The sequence below is a fragment of the Coprinopsis cinerea genome (assembly GCF_000182895.1).
Source record: "Coprinopsis cinerea okayama7#130 chromosome 1 map unlocalized cont3.1, whole genome shotgun sequence".
Classification (NCBI taxonomy): domain Eukaryota; kingdom Fungi; phylum Basidiomycota; class Agaricomycetes; order Agaricales; family Psathyrellaceae; genus Coprinopsis; species Coprinopsis cinerea.
Window position 1 is genome coordinate 2,253,386 of NW_003307544.1, and position 23,021 is coordinate 2,276,406.

Sequence of the window (23,021 nt, forward strand, 5' to 3'; positions counted from 1 at the left end):
GGTCAAGTCGCGAGGTTGTGTCTTTTCTTCGAAAAATTCAGAAGCAAAGCCTGGTCGGGCTCACACGTATAAATATTTGACACAGCTTTACATTTGTTTAGCCCGCGACTCAAGCCACACGACTTCCACACATTCCAAAGTCTCTCTTTGAAAATCCCATGTTTCGCAATCTGTCTACTACATATTACGAGCCAGTTTCACAGGTAGAAATACCCTACTACATCGATTTGAGTCGCCAGGCCGAAATAGGCAGGGCTATTAGGAAACCATTTTACTTCAGCATCAATCAAGATCCTTAATCGGTGAACGGAAAACAAACCTTGCAATTTTCGGGCAGTCGGATAAATGAAGGCGACGAGGAAGAGAATGCCAAAGCCCATGCAAATGCCAGAAACTACATAATATCCATCTTGTTCGAGCACACATGTGCCGTTGATGGCTTTGCAGTGAGCTTTACCGACCTCAGTGACGCATTCTTTGGCTGTAGTATAGCCGAGTTGAGTCAGTAATAGAGCGGAAGACAGAGACTAACCCAACAAACCTTTGATCAGGATCTCAGAGGTTCCATCGGGAATATGGCAATGACCGACGGAAAACCAATCGACGCCTGTAATTTCACATGAAAGAGAAAAAAGGCATCGCAAAGAACAGCTTGTCCCTACCTTTCAGAACAAACCACTTGGGCCATGTTCCTCCCAGATTCGTAAAAGTGTTGAGAAGCTAAACGTTCGTCAAGCTGTGTTCCGTGACATGTCAGGATCACTTACCGTCATGTAAGTACCTCCAATGAGAGGGTCCGAGACACGGGTGTGGAAAGCAGAAATACCGACAAACTGAACGGTCCTACGGCGTAGTGTAAGCGAGGTCTACCATGAGACAGTAGATACTTACGATGTAAAGGACGACCAGATCGTGTGGCAGATGATGAAAGTAAAGAACGCGGTAGAGATGGGTGGTTTGGGGAAGAAGAGAACAGTCAACGTTGAGATGAGACCAAATAGGAACCTTGGCCAGAAGGCATAGAGCCAAGGTCTCAGCGGTTTGTCACCTCTAGACCATTTGGCCGCAAAGTAACCACCGAGGATTTGGAACGGAAAATCAACAAGAACAGCGAGGGAAAGATCTTCCCGCTTAAGGCCCTTTTCAACCAACTTCAACGAGGTCGCCTCATGAGCGACGAAACCGATCTTCGCGAACAGGTGGATGAGAATCAATAGTTGGACATCTGGTAGCTAGTGTCAGTAAATAGAAGGTCAAGTTGCACAGGTCGAACGCACGGCGCAATTGACAGATCGTCCAAATGGTTTGGTAGGTTTCTTTGATACTCATATCTGCCTCTGCTCCTGCATCTTTGTCCTAAGATGTTGTTTTAGTAGGCCCGTGATCCACGGAACGATGGCACTCACCTCTTTCTTGAAGAAAATGAGCCAAATAGTGACAATGTAGCAAATAACTGCCCAGAAACGGAGGTATGCGCTGATGGTTAGCTGTGGAATTCCCCACTTCGCACTAAAGTGAATGTCAACACTTGATTGGATTGAGAACAGTGCAGACCTACGCGAAGGTTTCGCTGTTGAAGGCGAGGAACACCGTAAATGACGCAAAGAATCCGGTATTCAGCCCAATGGTCTGACAGGTCGAGGCATACGAGAGACAATCCTGCGAAAGCAGGGTGAGAGCCCAGCCTAAATAATTCTCTAGGTCAGCAAATGTCATATTTCTCAGTGGAGACACCATACCGTCAACGGCTATGTCTGAAGAATATGTTAGTGATACTGACTACATGATAGGCCACCCTCGCTCACCTTGGGTAGCGGAGAACGTAACCAACATGGTAAAGATCGTCGTCAACTCGGCCAAATGGTTGGCGGGCTGGGAAAGAGGTTAGCAAACAGCAGGGTGCGAATAAAAAACAGGAATGCGTACATCTTTCATGAGCTTCTGTACATTAAGTGAGATGTAGAGCATTAGGCTTCCAACGATAAGTTGCATGGGGATGATCCATGACTTCCGTCTACCAATCCTCTTAATAAAGATAGAATCGACAATAGGTGACCAGAGCAATTTGAGGGAATAAGGATAGCTGGAGAGAGCGAACGTCGCTAGTTGGGAATATGTTAGATGCTCCTTCAGAAGGAATGGGACGGAACCTGACATTTGGAGTGAGTATGTACCAATTAGGAGATCGCCCGTTCGACTTACCAAGAGCGAGACCAAGCTAGTCAAACCCGACGGTGGTATGAGCGCCCAGAAACGATTAGCTGCATGGAGGTTACGCACCGGGACACCCTGGATCAAATCTGGGAAGGCAGGTTAATTCAGCGGCCCATAGCACCCTCTGACAGTCCGCTCACATAGTACACATAGGAGGACCATGCTCCTCTTATCTTTGGCGGAGAACTTCTTGGCGACTGCAGCATTCTTGACCGGGACGTCGGGCTCAGTTTCGAGACCTCTTCGTGCGCGCTCCCGCTCTTCCTCGGCCAAGAGCTCCATCTCCACATCGTCGTCTTCATGTTCGGCAACTACACGCGGGGTCCTTGGTGTACGGGGAGAGATATAGACACTGTTCAGGGAGGACGTGACAGCCATGGGGGTGGGACCAGCAGATTTGGGTCGCGGCATAGTCGACAACGTCGATGTTCACTTCTAGACGCGCCTTTTGCTTTTCGCCGTGCTTTCTTCTAGATAAGCACTTGCATACAATGTTGAATACCGAGCTCGATGGTCTGAAAGATGGGGGATATTGGTCAAGAGGTGCTGGCACCTGCGTTTCGACAACGTGGATTTGATCGCAAGTGCTGCTATGTAGCACTGCCACTGATCTTGTTTCACCATCAGGCGCGTTACCACTCTCTCACTGACCTCCAGTTCTCCAGGGCCTCGGTCGAACGCCAGGCCCAAGCTCAGTGTACCCACAAAAGTAAGCTCTGTCTAAGTATTACCAAATCCTACCGAAGAGCGAAACATTTCCCTGCGCCGTCCTGCGTGCTATTCCTCCGAGAACCTGCATGATTACAACTTGTGCGATCTCAGCGCTCCCATCACTCCGCGCCTGTCCACGCCCACAACCAGAGAGATAGCGCCGTCGCGCATCTCGGCAAACCCATAGCATTAGCCGAAATTGACGCGTACCTTGAAAGCCATTTTCGAAAGCGGCTGGCACAAGCACGATACACCCAGTTCATTTGTTGTGAAGGATGGGACAACTTCGCGAAGGGAGTCAAATTAAATTCATTCTAGCAAAAGGAAGACAGCGTTGTGATGTACAACATACAGGTGTGTGCTTGTCGGTGAATACTGTCGAGTAAGTAAAGTGATAACATGCGAGCGATTCGTTGGGGGTCGTGATGGATGAACTTCTACTGTCGTCATTGTACTGGCTGAGGCTACCCATTGTTTGCTCCGACAGCGTCTGGGAGCGCATATAACATTCTCTGCGCACGACAGTCTGCTTACGACCCCAAGACGATGTGGCTGGTAAAAGCCTTCGAAGTCGCATAGGCAGCCAAATACGCGTCTCATAGAGAGACAGAACGCTAGCCGTGGTGGCAAGGTGTGAATTTGAGACGGCAACCATCCTTGGGGAACAGGGTGGCAATAATTCTAGACACGTCGGTTAGCTTATATGACCAAGGTTCAAGCTGGCATGAATGTCTTACTCGACTTCGTTACTGAGAGGGGTGATTTCATGCTCCCAAACCATCATTGCCGAGGCAGTGGCCAAAACCAACGCCATGTTCATCATGGCGTAATCAATACCGATGCACCGATGTGGTCCGCTCCCAAACACAAGATAATTCTTGGGATGGGCATTGGCCGTGCTATTAGGGTCAAGCCATCGTTCGGGTTGGAATGCTTCAGGCTCGGGATAAACCGAGGAGTCGTGAAGAGAGTTGAAGAAGCTGGGGATAACCATGCTGCCCGCCGGGACAGTATAGTTTTCCGCAATTGGGAATGCCTTGGTGGCGCGATAAGGAACCTAATGGACGAAATCAGGCACGAAGCGCCAAGACCCAAGGTGAAAGTCGTACCATGACCACAGGAGGCTTGACGCGCATACTCTCTTTGACAACAGCGTGAAGATAGGTCATTTGGTCCAAGAGGTCAAGAGTCAGAGGAATTTCGTAGTTGCCTTTTCGGACGCGTTCCTGCTCCTCGCGAACTTTCTGCATGACCTCGGGGTGATCTGCCAAGTGTTGGAACGCGTAGATGAGACCACTGCTCATGGCGTCTTGTGAGGCGAACAGGAAGGAAAGGAGGACTAATGCCATCTCCCGATCACTGAATTCCTTGCGGCCCTTGTAATTAGGATCTGCCAAAATTGTCACCCACTCGTCAAGCATGCATTCGGGCTCCTTTCCTTCAGCCATAGCGATCTTGCTGCGAGACGCGGCAAGTTCGAGCCATTGCATAGCGGCTTTGCGAGCTTGGATAGCTTTCCAGACCTTGGTTCCTGGAATAGCCAGAGGGAAATTGACGAGTTCAAAGGCTTGAGTGATGAGCCAATACTTCTCGTTGATTTCGGCGGCCGCGTGCTCGGGAAGGTGATTCCCGCAGAATACTCTGAGGGATGTATCCATGTTGAGGAAACGAGCTGTCATCATGATCGCGTGCGCTTTGCCATCCTTGCCCTGTTCAATCCATTTACTGATGTGCTTCCTGGCGCTGCCCTCCATGATAGGGAGGTAAATGCTGGAGAGACAAGTGAGTCGATTTGTATCCCGAAACACTCCGGTAGAGGTGGGAAACCCACCTGAGAGCCCTGCGAGTGAACAGTTGATTCAACCCCTTGCGGTATTCAACGTGGGGTTTGCCGTTCAGAAAGACCCTGAAATAACGTTAATCTTGACCCCATGCAGTACCCAGGTTAGACATACCAGTTGTCTTCACAGAGCACCTGGGGTGCGACGTGAACAAGACATGGTTTCGCGTAGGATGGCGAGTTGAGAATTTTGCGTGCGTATTCATTGTTAGAGGCCATGACTATGAAGCTGAAACGCGAATTGGTCTCAATGAAAATGGGTTTGACATCACTGTTTGATAGCCCTTACATGTTAAACACGCTTATGGCACTGAGATCGCCAGACGCCCATTGCTTTTTGTAGTTCTCCATGGATGGAGACATAGAGTCGGCAAATTTGCCAATGATTGGGATGGTCCATGATGCTCCAGGAAGGTGCCTTTTCTTGTACCTGTAGACGGCCTGTTCGAGGGCGAGCAATGAGACAACGATGGCACCCGTTGTGTACAACCAAGTCGCGGATTTGCCGGGATTCAGGGAGAGGAAGGAAGACGGCGTCGGGAAAGACGTGGAGGTCGGTATGGAGGCCAGCGACGTGAAGTTGAGGACCATGGCCGATATGGAGAATGTGGTAGCTCGCAAAGATTCTCTGGAGAATCGCACAGTTATTACTTATGGCACCACCATTTCTCCATTTATTTTTGAAGGCCAATCACTGTTCTCCCACTTCGTCGTAGGGTTAGGGTTCCGGTTCCGCCGAGGACCGGACCATGCAGTCTCCATCCACCGTCGTTTTCGCCGACGTCGAAGCCCCCACACAAGATCTCCGTTGGCACTTTGGATACCACGACCCGCTAACCAAGCTTGTCGATGACTCCCAGAGTGCTCTAATGGATTGGTATTGTGTGCATGTCCATCTAGGCTAGCCAGCAAGAGAGCAGGAGGGTGTTGAATGCCGGACCTCAAGTTGTCCCTGTGAGTAACCTGACATTAGTCAAGCCGGAAGTGAACTATTTTCCAAACGCATACTGACCATGAGGATTAGCAATCGCAGTCGACGGTGACCAACCGCAAACTTCATGAGCAGTCGAGATCGCGGACCAGAGCCATGAGGTGGAGGTACGGAAACAAAGACAAATTCGCCATCACATGGCAGTGCAGACAATCTATCCAGCTCCTCCACTCCTCGGAATAACGTTAACGCACGGCAACTATGACATTGTATGTCAAGTGCCGCGAAGTCCTTACACCCTGCGTATCTCGACACCATCTTCGCGCCTCAGGCCTCAATCGTAGTGCTTGGGCGCCTGGATGTCCGTAGAGAGGTCGGCCTGTCTGAGATCACAATCTGATCGTGTCAATGGTCGCCTACTACGAGTAAAGGAATGATTCTAACCCTTACACATGCTGCCAACTATACACTCTCTCTAGCACTGTCAAATTCAGGAAGGAAGAACAAGCGAGGCAACTGAAATGTAGGCTCACTGAAGGTCTGGAGATTGACGGTGAGGTGAGGGTAGTGGGCGCCTGACGTGCCCTCCTTGATGTAGGGAACGAAGACTCCGGACTCGTGGTCACTCCATCTTCCCCTCGAAGCCCAACTTACTGCCGGGACGTGATGGAATATTGCCGCTTCACAACTTCGCCCGTGTGCAGTTGGCTGGAACCTAATACACGGTGACTTTGGCATCGTGAATGTACACTCCAAACCTCAGCGATAGCGAGGCGCCGGCCCTCGCACCCTGACCTGGATTTCATCGCCAACATTTAAGTATGGTGAAAGAGGTGTAGAATGATGGCGTCTAGTGTGGGGGATTTGCTTGACCGTTTGGAGATTATAGTACGATTACAAGGGCCTGGATAAAGAATACCGATGGTGATTGGGAGATTCGGATCACAAAACTGCTGAGTACATGCTCGAACGGCATGTTGTCGCAAGTAAAAGAGGACTTGGATGGGGAAAGGAAAGTGCCTTTTCCCTTCAAAACGCATAGCCTTGACCCCAAGAAAGCCCTCGGCGGTCGGTTCCGGCCCGCGTGTAAGCGCTTTTGCCGGACTGCGCATGTCGGAGAATCCGGTGCTCGTCGATGACTTTAGCGCCTAACCCGGGCGCTTGCGCACCCTAATATTCTTGGCGTGGTCATTTTGGATCAGTAGCTGTCACGCCATGGGCCAATTAAAGAACGAATATCGTGGTAACGGATACCTTGATGTACGTTACCTTCACCTTTGTGGTTTCAGGGGATAAACAATAATGGGCGGTTGGCGAAACCAAGCATGACGATGTCATGAATTTGGCTTTTTGCTGGCAATGCTCAGCTCGGGACTCATTTCGTGATGAGGAGCTCAGGGCCTTGGGCGGCCCTCACGGCTACTTTCTATCGCCTCCGAGAAACCTTGCTTGGCGAGACAGTCCTGGGATTAACTGTCTGATGAGGCAATGCTTCTCAACCTAACTTGAAACACTACTTAACTCATATATGGGCGGCGTACAATCACCTGGCTGTTGATTCGCTCCTCTCCCGTTCTCTCTGTCATTCCAAGATGTACTCATGTCCTAGATGGGTATTGAGGCTTCTTACTGCCTTTCTTTCCCTTGCTTTGGCCACGAAATGCGGGGCAATCCTGGTCAACGTCACCATCGATGACAGCCTCCCTGACCCAGTCACGGGCGCTGTATTCACTTACTCACCGGCGGAGGCATGGCGGGATGGAAGGATACCTTGTAGCGGCTGTACCGCACGTCCTGAGCCTCTCCTTTTGCACGACAGAACCTGGCACGACAGCACAGTAAGCATATCCTTACTGTTAGAAAGCTGACATTCACCTTGCAAATCGTTATGAGTTTAATCCTCAACCGGGTAGTAATGACTTTCCAAACACACCCCTTCTCGCTTCGGTGAAGTTCTCTGGTGAGCCTTGGATCATATGGCTACAGTCCCTGACAAAAAATGACTGTGGTATAGGCACTGCGATCTATGTCTACTGCGCTCTGGCACGAACTATCAGTGGGCCCACTGGGCTTAGCGATATGACATTCTTCATCGATGGTCAGCAAGTGGGTAGATTTATCAACAATCCGCCAGGTACTCAAGGATACGACTACGACGTCCTCGTCTACCATAATACAACCATTCCCGCCGGAGACCATGAATTCACACTCCAGAATGGAAATAAAGACGGGCCCAAGGCTCTGGTTTTGTTCGATCGTATCGTATATACGTACGTCCCTCCTGACCTATCCACCATTCTGCCCTAGTCTCAATGCACTCGGTACAGATACGACAATGGGCTCAAAAGTGAAGAACAGCGCAAGTCAGAACTGGCGGCAATTTTGGGAGGGACGCTCGGTGGGTTGGCAGTGCTCTGCACTGTGGTCGTCGTGTTCGCTTTCTGGTTCTTCCGAGTCAGAAAAAGGCGAAGCAAGGCGCAGTCCCCGATCCTAGAAACCTCGGACTGGGATGATCCTCGTTATCACGGCCATGCACTTGGCGCATCTGTGACCGCGTACCAGGCTGGCTCTGCTCCTTCCTGGCCCCCAGCGCCCGCTCACGGCATACCCGCAATGAGCATTGCTGGTCATAGCCAAGCGTCAGCCCCAGCGTCCAATTCAGATTCGTTCGATCCATATTCATCGATTCAATCAGGTGCTCGTAAGTAACTAGTTTCCTTATCTTGATTACAAAAACTCTAAGATTCTATTTTAGCCAACGGGGTTTCTGATGAACCTCCCAGCTACTACAACGACGGGATGCAACCAACTACGACTTTCCGGAAAGGAAGGTAGGCGTTATGAAATATGCCAGGGTCAGCTGGCCTCAGGACGGCCGTTGAATGGAATTGAATTCTGGAAGTGCTGTGTCGCCCACAATGGCTCGAAATGATTAAACTGAAAGTGGCGGCAATTGCAATACAAAAGATAATCCAGTTGAAATGAGAAGTCCACAGAAGCTGAATCAAACGCTAGAGCTCGACAGGGATCTGGAGTGGTGATACCAAAGAATGAAGGCGAAGAGATTGAGAAATGGTCCAATGGAAAGTGACCAAAGCGGGACAGTGAAAATGAATCTTGAAGGAACCGATACCCAATGGAGACGCGCGAATAGGAAGTCCCCTGAGTTAGAACAGCGCCGAGCGTCGTTTCGATCTGACGACTAGACACCGAGCTTGTCCATTGTGTAGGAGCATCTGCTGGTCGACTTCTGGTTGGTTCCATTGCGGCCTGATATCTCTCTGAATGCAGTCCAAAATCCAAGCAAGCAGATTGGGGCGCTCTGACGGGGGAGATTCTCCAATGACCCCAGTGGAGGATTTAGAGGCCAGCGCAAGTGGCCTGAGACGTGCGGGTTGAGATGCGGGGATAATCGTTTGAGAGACCTCGCGAATTCTGGACGAAGGAAGCCAGTTCCCGAGAGACAGACGACGAACGAACTGAACGTTTGGGAACTCGAACCGCGGAATTCCAGTGTTCTGGGTTCGACCTACGTCCATATTGCTCGCGAGGAACAGAGGTTTCAAGCGGGATTTCGACGTGGGGGTGTCCTGCTTCTCTAAGCTTAAGCTAAAGGTACGTTTGATTCCATCGAACCTGGATCGAATGGGAGATGGCCGGTGCGCGGTCGGTGCTGAGGCTGCCCGAGAGGCCTTTGGTGCAGGTAGGGACATGCGAAGAGTCGTTTTAAGCACATTTCCTCGATGATAATGTCCACAGGGAGACCTTCCTCGGTAGGTTTGGTCCAGGAAAGTCGTAGAAGAAGTTGAAGGAATCGTCAAGGCCTTCGGTTTACGCATGCGCAGGGCGCCATATGCTTCCAGCTTTTGGCTGTGAAACTGAGGCAACGGAGGGTGTGCTGAGTGACCGTCATCGGTACGGCAGTCGCGCTGGGGAGTCCCCAGGAGTCAACGTTCTCGGCCACAAACAAAGAGGGAACGACTGCATACATCGTAGTTCTCGAAGAGACTCACCAGAGCGTTGGATCCAACGACGGCACACATGGTGAGGATGGCTAGGGTGCTCCCGATAGCCGCACCAAATCAGTCGGGGGTGAAACAGCTGTCCGCCTCTCCACTCGCATTTACATTGAGAAACGGATAGGGGCAGGCCAGGATAACATGGACTAGGCGACTTACGCAGTTGCCAGCAGGAGGGAAAACAGGATCGACGTCATGCAACTGGATGCCACTCCATCTATGACGCTTTGTGCAAAGATCTTCGAATAAATGCCCCAAAGGCCTCAACGTCATTGGCAATCCAGAGTACAAATAGCGCACAGCGGGAATGAATGGGAGCCCATATTCCAGCCGCCATGTTCAGAACCAAAGCCGCCCAAATCTCCAGAATCAACGTCGGGACCGTCTGTCGATCGGGTCGGCCGTTTCATGCTAGTGCTGTTGCACACGAAACAGTGAAGGAAAAGGTTAGCGAAGCTGCCAATGACGTGAGTGTGAAGGTGTCATTGCGAAAGGTTACCGGTACTGACCAGGTTCCAGGTAAACCTCAAAGTCGGGAAAGGTTTGGCCAGCGCCATCGAGAAAGGGGAGCAGTTGACCGAGAAGGCGAAGAAGACATTCGGTTCGTCAAGATTGTTGTTCAAGCGTGCCATGAGTTAACGTCATTGATCCAGGTTCTAAAGCTGAAGAAGCCGAGGAGAAGACCAAGCAAACAGCAGAACTGGGAAAGCAGAAGATGAACCAGGTTTGTCGCAGCTGTTGTTTGTCGATTATGTCCTGACTTTCGCGCTTTAGGCGGGAGCTGGCGCTCGAAAAGCAAAGGAGGACTTTGAAGCTGAAGTTCGGAAATAATGGATTTGACATGTAAATCACAATGTAGAGTGTAGTTATGTATTCCCAAGAAGCCTTTGAGTTAAACCTTTTTCCCCATCAACGGATGCTTTTCCCATTTGCCGGAGCGCGACCGAGCTTTCCGTCTCTCCTTCCGTTTCCGACTGCATGCAGCGATTCGTCTTGAGGCAGGGCCTCTTTGGCCCTCTGCGCCTTTCACGTCCTTCAACGTTAGCAAGGCCATTTTGGAAATCCCCAACTTGCTACATACAGACCGACGCGCACAGCAAGTACAAGGAAAAGCTTTTGCAGCGGGCGAAAGAGTGAGGCTTTGTATCGTTTTCCTGCCTCCAAAATTGTGACAGCTCTTATAGACGATTGGCCATGACCGCTTCTCCGTCTCCACAGAGCTGGGCTGAGTCTGGATGAACTGAAACAACAAGCAAAGAAGACTGCCGAGGCACAGAAAGAGGCGGAACGGAAAGCGCTCGAGGCGACTCTGCCAGCACATAAGCTTCAACAACAGGTCGAAGCTTCTTCATCGAGCACTTCATCTGCGTCCTCGAATCCTGCCTTGAAGGCGAAAGAGCGCAAGGACAGCTCACCAGTCAAGGTACGGCCCTCAAGTGTCTCCAGTTGTGTTCATTGTTGAGAATTTTGGTAGCCGCTGTCGACAATCTTCAACGTAGAGAAATTGGTGTCAACACCACATACACCAGAGCAAATTTCAACATTGTGGACAGCTTACCATGCCTCACGTTCGGGAGGTACTGGTCGAGGATTCGTGTGCGCCTCTATTCCGTCAGATATGTACGGCAAGCTGGAGAAGGTCGGCCAAAAGTACCCAGCCTTTGTTCTCCCTGTACCACGACCCCGACCGGACGACACAGGGCCTCTGAAAGAAGGGGAAAACGACACTGCGTATGAATTCTACTTCATGGAATGGGCTTTCCACGAACGACCACCAGTTCCTCAAGCGGACAGTAACATCCCATTTGAGGTCCCGTCTTCGAAAAACTCTACAAATCCTCCCCTTGCCACCGTTCTTTTCACGCCTCTACAAGAGTACAAGTCTCGGCAGACCTTTGCTACTCCTTACCTCATCGTGACCTTCTACACCGACTTGGTCACAACCCACCAACGGGTACTCATGAGGGGAGAAATAACGCCCGCCGCCGCTAGCCCTACTGGTGCAAATGGGGATCGCTATCTTCTGAGCCAGGAGGACGCTCAGGTGCTCATTATGGGGCTACAAAAGTTCTATCTTTGGACGTCTGAAGGAGAGGGCGAATCCGAGGCGGCAAAGCTATTACGGGTATTCCACGAGAAACCGGAGGACTTCAAATGGGAAGACCTTGTAAAGATTGGCAACCTGACTGGCTAGTTCGGAGGTGATCTACACTCGGTATACACTACATAACAGGTACTATTTTAATATATGTCTACTTAAAATGGAATGTTTGTTTCCGTATTACCATTTACCAAGGGATGAATACGTCTCGCACGTTACTTGGACCAGACAACAGAGCCCTTGACCTCCAATGGCCTGAATCGAACTTGCGGGAACGAGACCTACAAGATAATATGGACCTCGAAATGGTTTGTCAAGAGATGTGTCGTGTTAGAGAGGACGAAATAGTAAGATACTCTAGGCCATACCGTATCACCAGTACCAACCCAGCCCGCGACCAAGATTATTAGTGTAAAGTTATGCTAATGGGAATCCAGCGGTGCGCGATTCCATGACCCCATGGCAGATGCTTCTTCTTCCAGCACCAGTATGGCACGGTTTATGGGTGAATCTTCTGTCAAATCCAATGTCACCATGTCTCTCTCGTAAAGACGGCCAAAACGCTCGATGAGGCCAGGCATCTCTCCCTCGACGGTCAGTGCTTTGCCTGAAGCCCCCTCGATGCTCCCAGCCCTTACGTCGTCCAAGCCGCAAGCGACTATCCTATCAAACCAACGACAAGGCTCCTGGGTAACGTTGATGGCAAAACCATGGGACGTTAGGCGATGGCGGACTTGGACACCAATGCTGGCGACTTTGGTCCGAGGATCGAGAAAGACACCCGTGTGCTCAGAAGGGCAGTGGTCGACGGCGTGAGCTTCTTTCAGGTGGATTTGAAGCAGCCTTTCCATACGGCAGACGTAGTCGCGAGCGCCCATGACTGGACTGTATCGAGAAAGGTCGAGAAGAGGGTATCCGACAATTTGCCCCGGACCATGGTAAGTCAGTTGACCGCCACGAGTAGCAGTCACGAAGTCTGCGCCAATCTGGGTCAGACGTTCGCGCTCATCTTTAATGTATGGCTCTGTCTGACGCCTCCCTGATGTGTATACCGGCCGGTGCTCGAGGAGAAGGAGCAGGTCCTTGTGGTTACTGGATTCGCGTCGTTGCTGCAGCTGGATCTGGTGTATTTTTTCTTGGAGATTCCAGGTCGGTTGGTATGGCAGGGGTCGGCGGAAGACGTGGTAGGCTATCGGCGGAAGACGCATCTGATACTGGGATGTTTGGAAAAAGTTGTCGCGACCGCTGGAAATTGGAGACGCTCGGAAAGAAAATCCATGTGCTGGCTCGGAAGGCGCGATAAGCATCCGCCCCGCAAACCGGACTTATTGATGTTCGCACGTTATAGCTGCCGAATTAGGTCGACCCGGCTTGGCGGGCGCTATCAGCTCTTGGACAGGAAACCAAGAGTTCGTCGACTCAATAACAGGTAGGTGAAGACCCATATTGGCGAAATAACCTCCCAAAGCACAGAGCACAGTCGCGAAGGCCCGTATATCGCCTATTTGTGTTCCTGTATCGTCTAGTAGTCGGCCGGGAATGCGGGTAAGCCGTTCCAGATCACTTTTTATGTCTCCGAACCTGCTTATCGCTGAATGCTGATAGGCTCCAGTATCTTCATGGTCATGCTTGACTGCGGAATGCTAGCGCTAAGGTGACGGTCAGAACGCGATAACCGTTATCTCGTGGCACAACGCCACCCTTTTGCCATTAGTTATCGAAATCCGCTATCCTCCGACCTTTTTCAAGCAGCCTGAAATGCGAATAGTGCCGGCGCAGTCGGTTGATTGACATGGAGTTCGTATACGAGGTTTTATTATCGGTCATTTGACGTCACGCACCGCCGTCGAGGAGATAAAGGTTTTTTATATATAGTGAACACCCGACCATGGACCGTTTCACTCGCCTCCCCGCTTTCTCCTATTCACACAATGTCTTCTACCATACTTCGTCGTACGTCGGGCCCATTACTCCCTGTACTTTACTCTCACTGACAACCAATGTTCCAGGCGCCCCAGGAGACCCGGTGTTCGTCCCCCAAAGTTCCTGCCTTTATCGTGATTTCTGAGCATGGCCGCATCCTCTAGCTATGATCGAGGCGACCTCTCGTTCATCATGTTGTGCGGTGCCTTGGTGTTCTTCATGGTGCCAGGCCTTGGTAAGAAGTAGACCACCTTGTCCCTGTTGAATGTCTTCTGACCGACTCTTAATCCTCAGCTTTCCTTTACTCTGGTTTATCGCGCCGGAAAAGTGCACGTAAGCCTTCTATTTCCCTCTGTCAAAACCTGACCCCATGCTGAGCTATTTCTATATCCAGTGTCCATGATCTGGGCCGTATGCGCGGCCAACGGGGTAGTCATCTTCCAATGGTTCTTCTGGGGTTATTCACTATCGTACTCGACGACCGCAACGAATGGTTTCATAGGAAACTTGTCCAACATTGGCCTCAGGAACGTTGGCGCGCAACTGTCCCCGGGTTCCCCACTGGTACCAGACATTCTCTACAGCTTCTTCCAAATGGAATTTGCATGCGTAACAGCTGCAATTTTGATGGGCGGTCTCGCGGAGCGTGGTCGAGTTTTGCCGGGCATGGTCTTCCTCTTTGTCTGGATGACGCTCGTTTACTGCCCTTTGGCTTGCTGGGTCTGGAGCGGAAACGGATGGGCGTTCAAATGGGGGGTCCTCGACTTTGCTGGTTCGTAAATCCTCGCTACATATCAATCTACATGCTAACGAAATAATTGTCTAGGTGGAGGCCCTGTCGAGATCGGGAGTGGAGTTGGTGGTCTTGCCTTTTCCTGGGTTCTCGGTCGTCGCACAGAACGTCAGCTCCTCAACTTCCGGCCTCACAATGTTTCCCTCGTCGGACTCGGTAGTAAGTATCTTCCGCTTTTGGTCGGACTCCTGTTCAACGCTTAACAATCTTCAGCCGCCATGCTTTGGTTCGGATGGCTAGGTTTCAACGGAGGCAGCGCTTTTGGCGCCAATCTTCGCGCCGTTTTCGCCATCTGGAACACTATGATCGCTGGTGCAATGGCTGGTCTTGTATGGTGTGCTCTAGATTATCGCTATGAGCGACACTGGAGCATGGTCGGCCTCTGTTCCGGCACGATTGCAGGACTGGTTGCAGCCACTCCCTCCTCTGGATTCCTCTACCCATGGGCATCTATCATCACCGGTATCCTATCGGGCACCATTTGTAACTTTGCAACCAAAGGTTAGCACCCCACGTCTAGCTTGAGGTCTCCTTCGCTGACTAGTCTCCTCTAGTTAAATACCTTGTTCGAATCGACGACGCACTCGATCTCTTCGCTGAGCACGCGGTTGGGGGTATCGTGGGTCTCTTCATCAACGCCTTTTTTGCGTCTGGCAAGATCATCGCCTACGACGACGTTAATACAGAGGTACCCGGAGGATTCCTCGATCATAACTGGGCTCAGCTGTACAAGCAACTTGCATATGTTGCTGCCACCTGTGCATATACCTTTATCGTGACTGCCTTGATTGCTAAAGCCATCGACATGATTCCTGGCCTTCAGCTCCGCACATCTCCCGAGGGTGAGATTGTTGGCCTTGACGAGACTGAGGTGGGTCATCTAAACTTGTTTTCTTTGAGCACCATACTCATAGACACTCTTCGCAGATCGGCGAATTTGCAAGTGACTACATCGAAATTCGGCGTGAAGTCACGGATAGCTTCCAGACCGGCTCTGTTGACAAGTTCAAGCTTGTCGCCAACGGTGACCGACACGGTCAAAATGACCTCGCTCTCGAGGGGCATCGCAATGCTACAGTACAGTTTGAAGCTCAAGAAAAGGAGAAGCAAGAGGTTGCTTCCCATACGGGGTCGTCTTCAACCACGGGCCAGCAATAGTCTGTGCAAAACCCTGGTCTGTCACTAGCATACATATATTCTCCAACCCCGTTCGTCGCTTTCTTGATAGCTTTGTTGTTGTACTCTTATTGTTTTCGACCTTCATCACGCGTAGCACGTATTAATGTCCAGGTATCTGTATCTCTCTAGGTGTAATATATAAAATGGAGTATATTCCATAGCACAACATACGCATAGCATTAGCAGTCCCATCCCACAATCCAATCTTCATCTTCAGGAATCCTGGCGGTGGTATTAGAAGCATCGCTTGAAAAGGGGCCACAGATCCCGGAATGGAACTCTTCGTCCAGAAGAAGATCAACAATATTTCTGGAAGAGATGGTCTCCGTCTCCATCGTGGAGATGAAGCTTGTGCCAGAGTCAGGAGGACTATCTCGGATGTGATGCTGCGAATAAAGACTTACGGCTCAAACGAATTTACATAGTAGAAGCCTCGATCGATTTTGACCGGAGGGAAAGAGGCTGTTGGAGGTAGCTTCGGATATGCCTTCCACTGCGAAGAAGGGCAGAGCAATCAGAACAGGCTAAAGTGGTGGAGATTCAAACCCTACCTCCTTGCGATGTACCCAACCCACGTTGCCATCAAACACTTCATTGAGCCATTCGTCAGTAATCCGTTCATTTGAAAAGATCTTGACGGCCCATTCTCCCTCCCGAATAGCGCCATGATATGTCAGGGAATTGAACTCGGGTTCCTTTCCACCCTGCCTCGCGTTTGACCTCGAGGTGAGGATCACTTGCGGGACCTTTTCGTTCGCTTCCAACCCGAAATAAGCAGGGGAAGGTGCAGGGGACGTCGTAGCGAGAAGCGTGACATGGAGATGAACGTAAGGTTGTTGGGGAATCTGGTCAGAGATCGAAGCAGGGACCTTGATTCCTGTTTGATGGAAAGGTGCTGCCAGGATAACGCCCTTGTAATACTGTGTTCCTCTCGAGCTCTTGACAGTCCATTGTGTGGCGGCGGACCCTGACTTGGGTTTGATGCTAGTGACCTGGGTGTGAAGGAACGGAGAACATGGATCAAAGGAGGTCGCAGAATCTTTTTGTCATGACGTACAGGCGTGTTGAGGTACACATTTGCACCTGAACGATTGAGGAATTGCTCAAAAAGCAAGTAATTGCCACCGTCGATCCCTGCTGCACTGCTGGCAGCCATGGAGCAAGCGCCCTCCAGAGCATGAATGGCATCGGCATCTTGAGCATAGTTCACAAGGGTTGCAGCCTCAACAACCTCGTAGATGTATTGACTGGATACCCCTTGAGACAACAGGTACTCGGAAATCGTGCTCGACACGAGGTTGTCGAACCCGAGAGCTGTGGAAAGGCCGGATAAGTTATCCCATCTTGGGGTATCCTTATTGTATAGTTGCACGTAAGAGTCGACCATTCCCTTGACCCTTGACTTAACGTAAGTACCGGTAACGTGGTGGAGGAGAGGCGACTTACAGCGAGTCGGTCTTTCGAGGAGAATTGAACCCATATCGCCAGAGGACCTTGAGTGTGTCCCACCAGCCCCCGTTGAACTGGACAGAAGGTGAGCTTGTGATAAGGGAAGCAACCGCCCACGCACCCTGAAGAGGAACCTTTCACCGTCCCAGATAGTGGTCTCGTAATCCTCCTCTTGGAAGTCACGACGCGTCAAGTTGAACTCGTCGGAAGCCCTCCACAAGTTCTTGTTAGCTTGAACAAATATGGATGCCCCCAGTTCCAACTCTTTGAACTTCCTGTCGTCGTAGGGGTACACCACGGTGCTCCCTATAAGCAAGGAAACGATGAGCACGCCCCATTGCATCACACATACCATCCAACACTCACTTCCTCCAACATAATTCTCCTTGTCGTAGACATCAATTTCGACGTCCAGGCCGAACCGTTCTTTAGCCTTTCCGATCCAGAAGGCGGCTGAGGTTCCACCAGCACCGGCGCCAATGATCGCAACGCGGGGAGTGGCAGCAGGTGTTTCGTCTGGAACGAATGGGATTTGGGAGGGTTCCGTGCCCTTGAAGAAGGGAATTTCAAAGGGGAGCTGTAAGCCAAATGCGCTTGGGATGAGACATAACAGTGCTATTGAGCACTTCTTCATGGTTGTAAAAGGAGAGATCGTCAGAGGTCGTCTGTGGTCCGTTACAAGCGAGGTGAACGAAATGTCACCGCCAATGCCATCACTGCCATCACTCGAACCACGAGGACAGAACTCAAGGCACAGCCACTTTCCCGCATCCTGGGACTTACCCTCATCATGGCTTCCCCTATCTTCAACCTCCCAGTCGAGGTCCTTCAACGTATCTTGCTGTTCTGCACACCGAGGGACGTATCGACGTTTTCAAGGTCGTGTCGAGCAACGTACAGCATTGTCTACCAGGCCGATGACCAGCATCTTTGGCGGGAACTTTACCTTGGCCACCCTCTTGATAACCCATATGAAGTGGTCCAGGAAAGGAGGGACCATAAACTTCATGCACGGAGTGTAGACAAGCTCAATTGGAAGGAACGGCTCACAGAGGTCGTTAAGGCTGCATCCCTGGCTACTTCTTCCCAGCATCCCACTATGCCTGACTGCACACAGGCTATTCGCACATTTCATACGCTGCTCTCCGAACTGCGGGTGGCCTGCCGTTCTAAAAACGGAAGTCTCGCCGAGTGCTACAACTCCCGATGGCTCGAGGACACATTATCGGGCTCTCTCCTCTTGGAAAACCCAGAGGAGGAAGACGTCAGTTCCGAAGTCGCCAAACAGCCTAGCGACATGCCACTGAAACGGTCCCGCCTTCGTATATCTCTGTGCAAGTACTTCGACAACCCATCCAATGTGAACGTCGAGGACTCCCCATTTTACGAGAGGCGCATGACAAGCCGGTGCTTCGTGTACGACCTACGCAATTACACCTCGTCCACTCGCTGGGGACCGTTCTACCCTAGTGGTCGACCAGACTGGGTTCACGTCGATCATCTCATGACGGTTGTATGGATGAACGTCTGTGAGTTATCCGCCGTGAATCTCCCATTGCCACCGCGGGGGATCGAGGCAATTCGAGCTTTCTCTGCTCCGGGTAGCGACCCGAAAGCAGAGGATTGGGCAGGGGCCGAAGGTACAGTTCTCCATCTGCGCCCTACCCTAGAATTATCTAAGCTGGCACCATTTCCTCAGGATCTTGGAGCAGATTCGTGTGCTTCATGGACTACCGGTTAGCCTTTCGATGTACCTTTTTACTTTCGATGGTCACTAATTTTGCATTCGCAGGGATTTATTCGGTCAGTCTCACCTAGTGTTGACCCTGCCCTGCCATGGTCTAACCAGGTCACTTGGAATCTTCGATTATTAGCCTTCAACGTGAGTCACATCCTAGTTGATCAGAGCCCGGTTCCTCACTTCGCATCTCAGTTCTCCGACGATGGCCCGCGGTCATCTCGCATGTTCTCCGACCCTGGCTTCCGTGAAGCGATCCGCCTTCTAGAGGTTACCTTGAAGCTTATCACTCCGGACGAATACAAAGCTTATGGTAGAGGCGCCCCCGATATCCCAGCAGAAAGTGAAACAGATGAGCACCACCCGGTCCTTTTCTTCAAGGGCGGCTCTCGAGGACCTCATGGCGCAGAGTCTATCATTCGGGGCCTAGTTTTCATGGATACCGAAGGCTTCGTGAAGTGGCGCCTTGTAAGAGTTTGTGCCCTTCTTGTACCGAGCTCGGTCTGTCTGCTTACACTTGTGAACAGTTCTCCGTCTATGATAGCACACCGCAATGGAGGTCAGTCCTTCGTTCTTCACCCCGTGCTTATTTCTAAATCCTAAGGCTCGACAATTCATGCAGCTCAAATGGTGTTCAAGTCGGTGATGTTGGAAGCGCGATTGGCCTTGTGGGAGTGTGGTCGACTGCATTCCATGAGACAGGTGGGTAATTTGCGGCAGCAGGCTAAGCATGAGCTCACAAAGCCATGCTGTGTACAGGAGACCCTGTCGGTATGTGATTCCGCTCGCGGGTTTGCTGTTCGACACAGCTCAAGATTTCTCAGGTCCGTTTTGGATGTGGAAGAACGGCAAAGAGCATCCACCTGTCATGGATTTCCCTGATTTTGACGCACTTAATTGAATATCAAACTTTCTACGTCTCTTTTTACGATCACCCCAGAACTCGTTTTCTACAGGGCTTTGTTGAAGAATGCGATCAACCTTCCATAAACGTCTTCGTATCTATGGAACCGGTCAGTGGGATGCGTGAAGATGTGGTTGTTACACCTACGCTTGCTTGTTGTCTTCCTTCGTCAGATCCCCGCGTGCAGCCGCCCATCCATGGAACCTGAGTAATTCCTGAGCTCACAGTTCCCTTGTATACAGAACCTGAATACTCACATATCCTTGTAGTATTTGTGATCGCAAAGATTGGCAAACCGCTTCTTGCTAATGACGTCAACAATTTCATTGTACTGGGTGCAATCGGGGTGCAATCGTCAACATCATATCGGCTTCCGGGAGAAGGATGTCACTTACATCGGATTCCGGTTCGTCTTGGGAGGGGTAAACAGCGAAGGGAATCGTCAAGTTTTTGACGTCCTCAACGGACATCATCCTGGACAAGAGGCAATCAACAGACGCGCTTGGCTGTTTGTCAAGTGTAACACTCACGCAGGGTGAACGATCGCAGAAGCATCGAAGGGAGTGTTCTCTCCCGAGCCACAGACAACAACCTTACCGCCTGACAGGATGAACGTTAAACGATGGTCGAAGGCAAGCCGCTTGAATGAGACCACAGACCCCAGCAGAAACCGTATGTGGCAACTTTCTTGTGGCCTTGGGACTTGAGGTATGCACCAAAGGTCGTGAGTTTCTTGGTGGTTGCAGGAGGGCTGGCAATGCCACCGAAGAAGTCCTGGAGGTCTTGCTTATCCTGATCATGTCTCGGGGGGAACTTCTCAATCGAAAATGCCTCCTCAGGCTCGAAGAAATCGGGCATGTAGACCGTGGTCTTCAGGCTATCTGCGATAATGTCTGCGCCTTGCAGAGTCTGGGGGAAGAATCTGGAGCGCCATGTTAGCTTTCTATGGTGCAGATAAATGAGCACATACCCAAAGATATCGAACACACAGACGATGGCATTTTCGCTCTTTTCAGGCCCAGTGGTGTAGACCCGTTTGTAGTCACCGAGGGATTTGTACGTTCCCTTGGGTTTGTAGTCTGACTGCACAGGTGGAATGGTGCAGCAAGCCTTGTTTGGATTGTTCACTGTCGTAGACATAGCTTTTGAAGGCGATACGTGGTTGAAGACGCTGCGAAGACGCTGAAGAAACATTCCGGTTAACTGTGGCAGCCCCTGACCCCATCCGGCTTCTTATCGGTGATGCGCGATGTGCACAGTCACGACCATGTGATCGTGGCAACCAACGAGCTTGGCACGCTCATCATAGGCGGCGCGTCTCAAGCACTGACGATGACATTGCATGGAAAGCCTCATAACTTCGTATTTCCCCAGAGCCAAAGGGAAGAAGAAACAGACCACTTCAAAGAGGAAAAGGACGACTGCATCTGAACACAGCAATGACGCCGAATCATCATCTATACCGAGCACTAAACGGTCCAAATCTGACACACCCAAGTCGTCCAGGAAGACGGTCGTGCCGAGTTCGTCTCAAGGGAGAACACGCAAAGACGTCATAGTCGTCTCTGACGACATTGATACAGCCGAGGACATTGTCAAAGTAGTTGCTGTTACCCACACGCCGCGGGACAAGAGGGTCAACTCGATTACCATAGGCTCTTCATACTCTCGTGCTAACCGCAAACCAGACCTCCGAGTGGCCGTACCCTCCGCAAATATAGAGGAAACTCCATCCCAGCCAGACTCTGACTCTCCTCTGACACCTCTGCCAGCAGACTACCTCTCTGATCCCATTCGAGCTTCCCCACCCAAACCAGGCGCGATGTCTGATTCGCAGAGGCTGGCGCCTAAATTAACCAGGTCGATGCAACACCACGTCGACTTCTCTACTCCACGGACGAAACGTATCTTGGCTCCCGATAGCGATGGGGATGATGAAATGGACCTGGGTATTCGGTCACCCCACTTTATTGGATCCTCACAGACCCAATACTATTCACCTGTCAAGGTGTCCCCGTTGAAACCAGTGCGGCAGCAAGTCACCCTTCTGGAAGACGACTTCATTGAAAGTTCCCAAACTCAGGAAAGAGAGCTCGACTACCCATTCTACCATCCACCGCAGCACAAGTTAAGGTCGGTTCATAACACTATCTGCATGCCGACCACCACCTGACACCAAGTTGGCAGGTTCACCTCAGAAACGCCGGAGCCAACGGGAGCCCTCAGCAACACATCTTCGTTCTCACAAGAACTACCTGTGCGCAACATGACGCTTGGTGGTTCTGACGCAGCACCCCATCGGGAAGCGGAGCCAGAACCAGATCTTGCCACCCCCACTTCATCCCAACAGCAATGCTTTATGTCAAGCCTCCCTCCTTCATCTTGCCCTGACGACGATTATTCAAGTCGTGGATCTCAGCTTGACGCTTTGAATCGATCTCCATCTCCTCTTCACGAACCATGTGAAGACGAATTCCTTGCAGGCAACAGCCAAACGGAACATAGTGAATCCGGTGACGAAACTCCACTTCCTCCTAGTAGCTCCCCATTCAAATCCCCTTACTCGGATGAAAGGGACGAACCATCGGCCTCGCCGAGCTCACAATATCCGTACCCGTCCCAAATACATAGCATATACAAGATGTTCGAAGGGGAAGAAAGCTATCCTCCAGACTTTCCAATGTCTCTTCGCGTGGTGAGTGAAGCAGCTCAGCGGACTGCACAGTGCTTCTGACGTTTTGTTAAAGTGAGCAGCATACTATCGTTACAGCAGCCAATACTCCCCCGATTTCGTTCGACATTATTTTCTCCTTCCATGATGGCCTTTCGTTGCATATATCTCGACTTGCATGCATTGACGGACTTTAATTCATGTACATATCATTATCCACATCCACGACCCTGTTCTCCTGGTACCTATCCAACCCTTAAGGAATCTTGGCATCATTTGTATCACGTGACTGACACCACGAGATAAATTTCTTCCGCCAAGTGAGAATCCTCCTTTCACCAAACCAACCACAAAGCAGCTTTGCCTGCCGCCGGACGCATGTTTGGATTGTGCAGCAAGGTAACTCTTGCTCTTCTCGACGAGACTGGGGTATAAGCTTTGAAGGAGAATAACATGGGGTTCAATTAAGCCGGAGCGACTCTCAATGCCGTCCAGTTAACCCTGGATGGTGTGGGAGTTGCTTGACTATGAACCCGGATATCCCACTC

At 50.9% G+C, this 23,021-nt stretch overlaps 11 protein-coding genes across 11 annotated transcripts; 5 read left to right on the forward strand and 6 right to left on the reverse strand.

Moving 5' to 3' along the window:
* Window positions 1-217: 217 nt before the first annotated feature.
* Window positions 218-2,625, reverse strand: CC1G_01670 (hypothetical protein; the record flags this gene model as incomplete). Its single annotated transcript, XM_001828938.1, has 15 exons — window positions 218-255; window positions 320-481; window positions 542-607; window positions 663-720; window positions 768-843; window positions 892-1,225; window positions 1,278-1,356; window positions 1,407-1,509; window positions 1,559-1,685; window positions 1,740-1,754; window positions 1,806-1,872; window positions 1,927-2,150; window positions 2,203-2,218; window positions 2,281-2,300; window positions 2,355-2,625. The coding sequence occupies 15 exons, from the start codon at window positions 2,623-2,625 to the stop codon at window positions 218-220; spliced, it is 1,656 nt and encodes a 551-aa protein (XP_001828990.1).
* A 914-nt stretch (window positions 2,626-3,539) lies between these two features.
* Window positions 3,540-5,596, reverse strand: CC1G_01671 (C-22 sterol desaturase; the record flags this gene model as incomplete). The annotated part of the gene is made up of 6 exons (XM_001828939.2): window positions 5,055-5,596; window positions 4,881-4,994; window positions 4,757-4,831; window positions 4,035-4,695; window positions 3,663-3,982; window positions 3,540-3,606 (listed from the first exon to the last, which is right to left on the reverse strand). Exons 1-6 carry the CDS (start codon window positions 5,354-5,356, stop codon window positions 3,540-3,542), a joined length of 1,539 nt encoding a protein of 512 aa, XP_001828991.1. The 5' UTR covers window positions 5,357-5,596.
* Window positions 5,597-7,236: 1,640 nt separating this feature from the next.
* CC1G_01672 (hypothetical protein) lies at window positions 7,237-8,531 on the forward strand (the record flags this gene model as incomplete). Its single annotated transcript, XM_001828940.2, has 5 exons — window positions 7,237-7,534; window positions 7,590-7,656; window positions 7,711-7,966; window positions 8,024-8,397; window positions 8,452-8,531. Exons 1-5 carry the CDS (start codon window positions 7,289-7,291, stop codon window positions 8,529-8,531), a joined length of 1,023 nt encoding a protein of 340 aa, XP_001828992.2. The 5' UTR covers window positions 7,237-7,288.
* A 332-nt stretch (window positions 8,532-8,863) lies between these two features.
* Window positions 8,864-9,739, reverse strand: CC1G_01673 (hypothetical protein; the record flags this gene model as incomplete). The annotated part of the gene is made up of 2 exons (XM_001828941.2): window positions 8,864-9,625; window positions 9,686-9,739. 2 exons carry the CDS (start codon window positions 9,737-9,739, stop codon window positions 8,864-8,866), a joined length of 816 nt encoding a protein of 271 aa, XP_001828993.2.
* A 311-nt stretch (window positions 9,740-10,050) lies between these two features.
* CC1G_01674 (F1 ATPase assembly protein 11) lies at window positions 10,051-11,909 on the forward strand (the record flags this gene model as incomplete). The annotated part of the gene is made up of 6 exons (XM_001828942.2): window positions 10,051-10,182; window positions 10,235-10,316; window positions 10,369-10,439; window positions 10,799-10,848; window positions 10,934-11,138; window positions 11,190-11,909. The coding sequence occupies 6 exons, from the start codon at window positions 10,051-10,053 to the stop codon at window positions 11,907-11,909; spliced, it is 1,260 nt and encodes a 419-aa protein (XP_001828994.2).
* Window positions 11,910-12,238: 329 nt separating this feature from the next.
* Window positions 12,239-13,261, reverse strand: CC1G_01675 (chloroplast lipoate protein ligase; the record flags this gene model as incomplete). Its single annotated transcript, XM_001828943.2, has 2 exons — window positions 12,239-13,061; window positions 13,158-13,261. The coding sequence occupies 2 exons, from the start codon at window positions 13,259-13,261 to the stop codon at window positions 12,239-12,241; spliced, it is 927 nt and encodes a 308-aa protein (XP_001828995.2).
* Window positions 13,262-13,747: 486 nt separating this feature from the next.
* On the forward strand, window positions 13,748-15,690 carry CC1G_01676 (ammonium transporter; the record flags this gene model as incomplete). Its single annotated transcript, XM_001828944.2, has 9 exons — window positions 13,748-13,769; window positions 13,826-13,844; window positions 13,904-13,974; window positions 14,034-14,072; window positions 14,134-14,511; window positions 14,566-14,691; window positions 14,746-15,033; window positions 15,087-15,403; window positions 15,460-15,690. The coding sequence occupies 9 exons, from the start codon at window positions 13,748-13,750 to the stop codon at window positions 15,688-15,690; spliced, it is 1,491 nt and encodes a 496-aa protein (XP_001828996.2).
* Window positions 15,691-15,890: 200 nt separating this feature from the next.
* CC1G_01677 (hypothetical protein) lies at window positions 15,891-17,820 on the reverse strand (the record flags this gene model as incomplete). The annotated part of the gene is made up of 7 exons (XM_001828945.2): window positions 17,527-17,820; window positions 17,282-17,466; window positions 17,158-17,234; window positions 16,769-17,108; window positions 16,263-16,703; window positions 16,116-16,204; window positions 15,891-16,080 (listed from the first exon to the last, which is right to left on the reverse strand). The coding sequence occupies exons 1-7, from the start codon at window positions 17,792-17,794 to the stop codon at window positions 15,891-15,893; spliced, it is 1,590 nt and encodes a 529-aa protein (XP_001828997.2). The 5' UTR covers window positions 17,795-17,820.
* Window positions 17,821-17,950: 130 nt separating this feature from the next.
* On the forward strand, window positions 17,951-19,494 carry CC1G_01678 (hypothetical protein; the record flags this gene model as incomplete). The annotated part of the gene is made up of 4 exons (XM_001828946.2): window positions 17,951-18,896; window positions 18,953-18,963; window positions 19,094-19,366; window positions 19,426-19,494. The coding sequence occupies 4 exons, from the start codon at window positions 17,951-17,953 to the stop codon at window positions 19,492-19,494; spliced, it is 1,299 nt and encodes a 432-aa protein (XP_001828998.2).
* A 307-nt stretch (window positions 19,495-19,801) lies between these two features.
* Window positions 19,802-20,942, reverse strand: CC1G_01679 (dienelactone hydrolase; the record flags this gene model as incomplete). The annotated part of the gene is made up of 7 exons (XM_001828947.2): window positions 19,802-19,900; window positions 19,950-20,006; window positions 20,060-20,133; window positions 20,198-20,276; window positions 20,333-20,402; window positions 20,462-20,724; window positions 20,773-20,942. The coding sequence occupies 7 exons, from the start codon at window positions 20,940-20,942 to the stop codon at window positions 19,849-19,851; spliced, it is 765 nt and encodes a 254-aa protein (XP_001828999.2). The 3' UTR covers window positions 19,802-19,848.
* Window positions 20,943-21,144: 202 nt separating this feature from the next.
* On the forward strand, window positions 21,145-22,670 carry CC1G_01680 (hypothetical protein; the record flags this gene model as incomplete). Its single annotated transcript, XM_001828948.2, has 3 exons — window positions 21,145-21,935; window positions 21,990-22,497; window positions 22,557-22,670. 3 exons carry the CDS (start codon window positions 21,145-21,147, stop codon window positions 22,668-22,670), a joined length of 1,413 nt encoding a protein of 470 aa, XP_001829000.2.
* Between the last annotated feature and the right edge of the window lie 351 nt (window positions 22,671-23,021).